General features: G+C 64.3%; 1 protein-coding gene across 1 annotated transcript in view; it reads left to right on the forward strand.

Moving 5' to 3' along the window:
• Positions 1 to 3407, forward strand: part of SCUBE1 (signal peptide, CUB domain and EGF like domain containing 1) — a 126495-nt gene that overhangs the window by 118375 nt on the left and 4713 nt on the right. Inside the window, exons 18-19 of the mRNA XM_023535896.1 lie at positions 1415 to 1576; positions 3114 to 3311. Of these exons, the coding sequence (XP_023391664.1) occupies positions 1415 to 1576; positions 3114 to 3311 (360 nt within the window). The remainder of the gene's footprint in view (positions 1 to 1414; positions 1577 to 3113; positions 3312 to 3407) is intronic.

Here is a 3407-nt window from a genome sequence, read left to right on the forward strand (position 1 = left end):
GAGGGAAGGCTGGAAGGGGAGGCAGCAGGGCAGTGGGGGTGAGGTCACAGGTCACCCTAACTGGAGATCCTCCCTCCAGGGCTACAGTCCAGCCGCTCCTTCAGCCCCACCCCACCGCAGCCTAGCTCCGCACTGATGACCCTGCTCCCTCTCAGACAAGCCTTGGGGGCAGCTCCCCTCCCCACCCCACCGATGCCCAATGAGCCCAAGGACACACAGACTGCTCTGGCCCCGCCTTCTGGGGGAGAGCCCCAGCTCCCTAGCCACCCCCCCCACCGGCTCCTGCTGCGTTCTCTCCCCTTGATCATTTTCTCCCCTTGACCGTGAGCCCTGTACGGAGTGTCTGGACTCCGCTTCCTCTCTCCCCATTCCCTCCTGAACCCCCACCAGCCATCCAGACTGTCACCCCCACTGCTCCCCAGGAGTGGATCCCATCAAGGCAGCCCACAGGACCCTGGCTTAGCAGAGCCCGAGTCAGTTCTCGGTTGCCGTGACTGGCCCAAACCGCAGCCCAGCCTCCCCTGTCCCCTCACCCTGGTAGTGCTGGACGTCCCGGGCCCGTCTCACTCCTGGGTCTGGAAACACTCATCCTCATCTGCTCACTTCAAATGGCATCTCTGCACGGTGACCTCAGCTTCTGCCTCCAGCCTCTCCCCTGAACCCGACTCCACACCCTCCTGCCCCGAGAGCTCCCCCACCTAAGGAGCCCTCGGACCCCACCCATGCAGAGCCCCTCCCCCCCAGAGCAGGGCACCTCTGTCCTGCCTGGTGCTGGGGAACCTCGGGGCCACTCTGAGTGCTCCCACCCTGTCGCCTCACAGCCAGCCCATCCGCAGCCTCTGCTGGCTCCACCTTCTTAACGCCACAGCCCCACTGCCGCCACCTGACCCAGGCCACGCCTCTCCCAGGTCGCCTTGACTTGACATGCACTGCCCACTCCCAGTGCGGCAGCCAGGAACACGCAGTGGCTCCAGTGGGCCTCCTCGCCCAGAGGAAGCCTAGTCCTCCCCATGGCCTCCGGCCTCCCTCCGGCCAGCACCACCTCCTCCCTCCACTCCAGCCACAGTTGCCCTTAGGGCGCACACCCCACCCTCTGGAGAGCTCCACACCTGGCTGACGGCATGTCCTTCCCCATCTATGTCCCCAGACGCACCTGCGTCCTTGGTAGCGTGAGCAGGATGTTAGCCTCAGGAGCGGGGCTCAGGCTGGCTCCCTGAGAGCCCAGAGGCCCCCCGAGGTCCCCGGAGGTCCCCGGTGCACTCTGCACAGTGCCGACAGGATTAGGGAGCAGAGGGCTCGGCCCGTTCAGGGGCTGGACGCGGGAGGTCACTGGGCGGTGGGGAAGGGCCTTGAACTGTGTGCGAGACCTGAGGGCAGGGGGCCCTCTCCCACCAGTGCGCCCCTCCCCCCGCAGTGCGCTGCTCCCCCGGCCACCACTACACCACCACCACCCACCGGTGCGTCCGCTGCCCCGCTGGCACCTACCAGCCCGAGTTCGGCCAGAACCACTGCATCACCTGTCCGGGCAACACCAGCACCGACTTCGACGGCTCCACCAATGTCACACACTGCAAAAGTAGGTGCTGTTCTCCTCAGGCCCGCGGGGCTGGGGGCAGGTCGTGGGGGGCACAGGAAGCCCAGGGACTCCTCGCTCCATCTCATCTCCGTGGGACGCCCACCTGAGGCCCCGTGGCGTGCACGGTGCGCCTGGCTTGGCCCGCTGGGTGATGACGTGGTTGTGCCAGTCCTCCGTCAGCTGCTGTCACACAGCAGAGTGGCCTGCGCCTCCGTGGCTGGCCAGGCCCTGCTCCGGGCTCTGGGTCTGTGGACGGAAGAGCGAGTCCCTGGTCAGGGAGGCCTGTGAAGGCGCGAACCGGACGCCCTGGGCAAGGGGCAGCAGGACGCTGAGCGAGCGCTCGTGTGGAGGTGCGCGGGGAAGGCAGGTGGCCTCCTTCTGTCGACAGGAAGCTCGGTTTAGCCAGAGAAGTGTGGGCAGCGTCAGACAGCCGGGAAAGATGACATCCCAGGCCCCCGCTTAGCAAGCCATCGGGCCTAACAGAATATTCTATCTTTAGGTATTTTTAATTCATTTGTCAGAGTTCTTGGGGGCATATTTTCTGGTATTTTACCTTCTCCCTACTCAATTTCCAGCCAGTTTTCTCTTTCCTGGGATCCTGGTCACGCTCGGAGGGGCCAGCAGGCCCTTGACGGGGATCTAATCCTGGAGTGGAAGCTGTCCCCTCCGCCCAGGGCTGTCCCTGGCTGGGCTCATGGCCTCCTTGGGACAGACAGGGTTTAAATATTCTGATGAGTAATGTGGGGAAACCAAGTCCGAGGGAAGCTTCTGGAAGGACAAAGTGAAAGTGAAATGTTTCCCAGATATTTTGATGTGAGGGGAAGATTTTTAAATGAAAATACATGAGGAAATCGTACGACTCCGATATTTGCATTTAAATCTCTTTGAGTGACAGCGGCGATTTCCTTCATAAGGTCGCGGCTGGGAACCAACTAGCTGGTAAAAAATGTCACAGTTGGCCTCGTCCAGGAGACACGGCTGAGCTGAAAAAGAAAAAAGTAGGGGGAGCATATCTCTTTCCCTTGCTGTGTCGCCGGCTTGTCCCTGAGCCCTCCTGCTTCGTGGGTAGGGCGACCACACTTGGCGCCTGGCGGGCGCTCAGGGATTATGAGTAAAGGAATGAACAGATGAGGAAATGGGGAGAAAGGGAAAGCTGGGGTTCACTGGGCTCTGACAGCCTTCAGGGGTTACTGCTGGGGCGGTGGCTCCAGGTAGGAGGCCAGGACACCGCCCAGCCCTGGGGATTTGGGCGGAGCCGCTGAGGGTGCCCAGTAGGAAGGCGGCACTGGGTTGGGCCTAAGAGAACCAATAGGAAGTAGGGACCTGCTTTCGCACTGAGGGCAGCCCCGCTGCCCGGGCCGGGGGAGGGGTCTCCCAGGGAAGACTGGCTCAGGGCCTGGCTGGCTGGCAGGGAAGGCCTGGTGGAGGTGGGCCAGCAGGGGGACGGAGCACCTGCCAGCCCCGCCCTGGGCCTCCAAGGCTGTGGAGGGCCCCGCCGGCCCCGCCTGACCAGGCCCACGGGCCGCGGCGCCCACAGACCAGCACTGCGGTGGCGAGCTCGGCGACTACACGGGCTACATCGAGTCCCCCAACTACCCCGGCGACTACCCGGCCAACGCGGAGTGCGTGTGGCACATCTCGCCGCCCCCTAAGCGCAGGATCCTCATCGTGGTCCCTGAGATCTTCCTGCCCATCGAGGATGAGTGCGGGGACGTCCTGGTCATGCGGAAGAGTGGTATGCGCCCGCGGGGCGGGGCCTCGGCCGGCCACGCCCATCCTAAGCACAGCCCGGCGGGGCGGGGCGGGGCGGGGCGGGGCAGGGCGGGGCGGG

The sequence above is a fragment of the Pteropus vampyrus genome, unplaced genomic scaffold, assembly GCF_000151845.1.
Source record: "Pteropus vampyrus isolate Shadow unplaced genomic scaffold, Pvam_2.0 Scaffold145, whole genome shotgun sequence".
In the NCBI taxonomy this organism is placed as follows: Eukaryota; Metazoa; Chordata; class Mammalia; order Chiroptera; family Pteropodidae; genus Pteropus; species Pteropus vampyrus.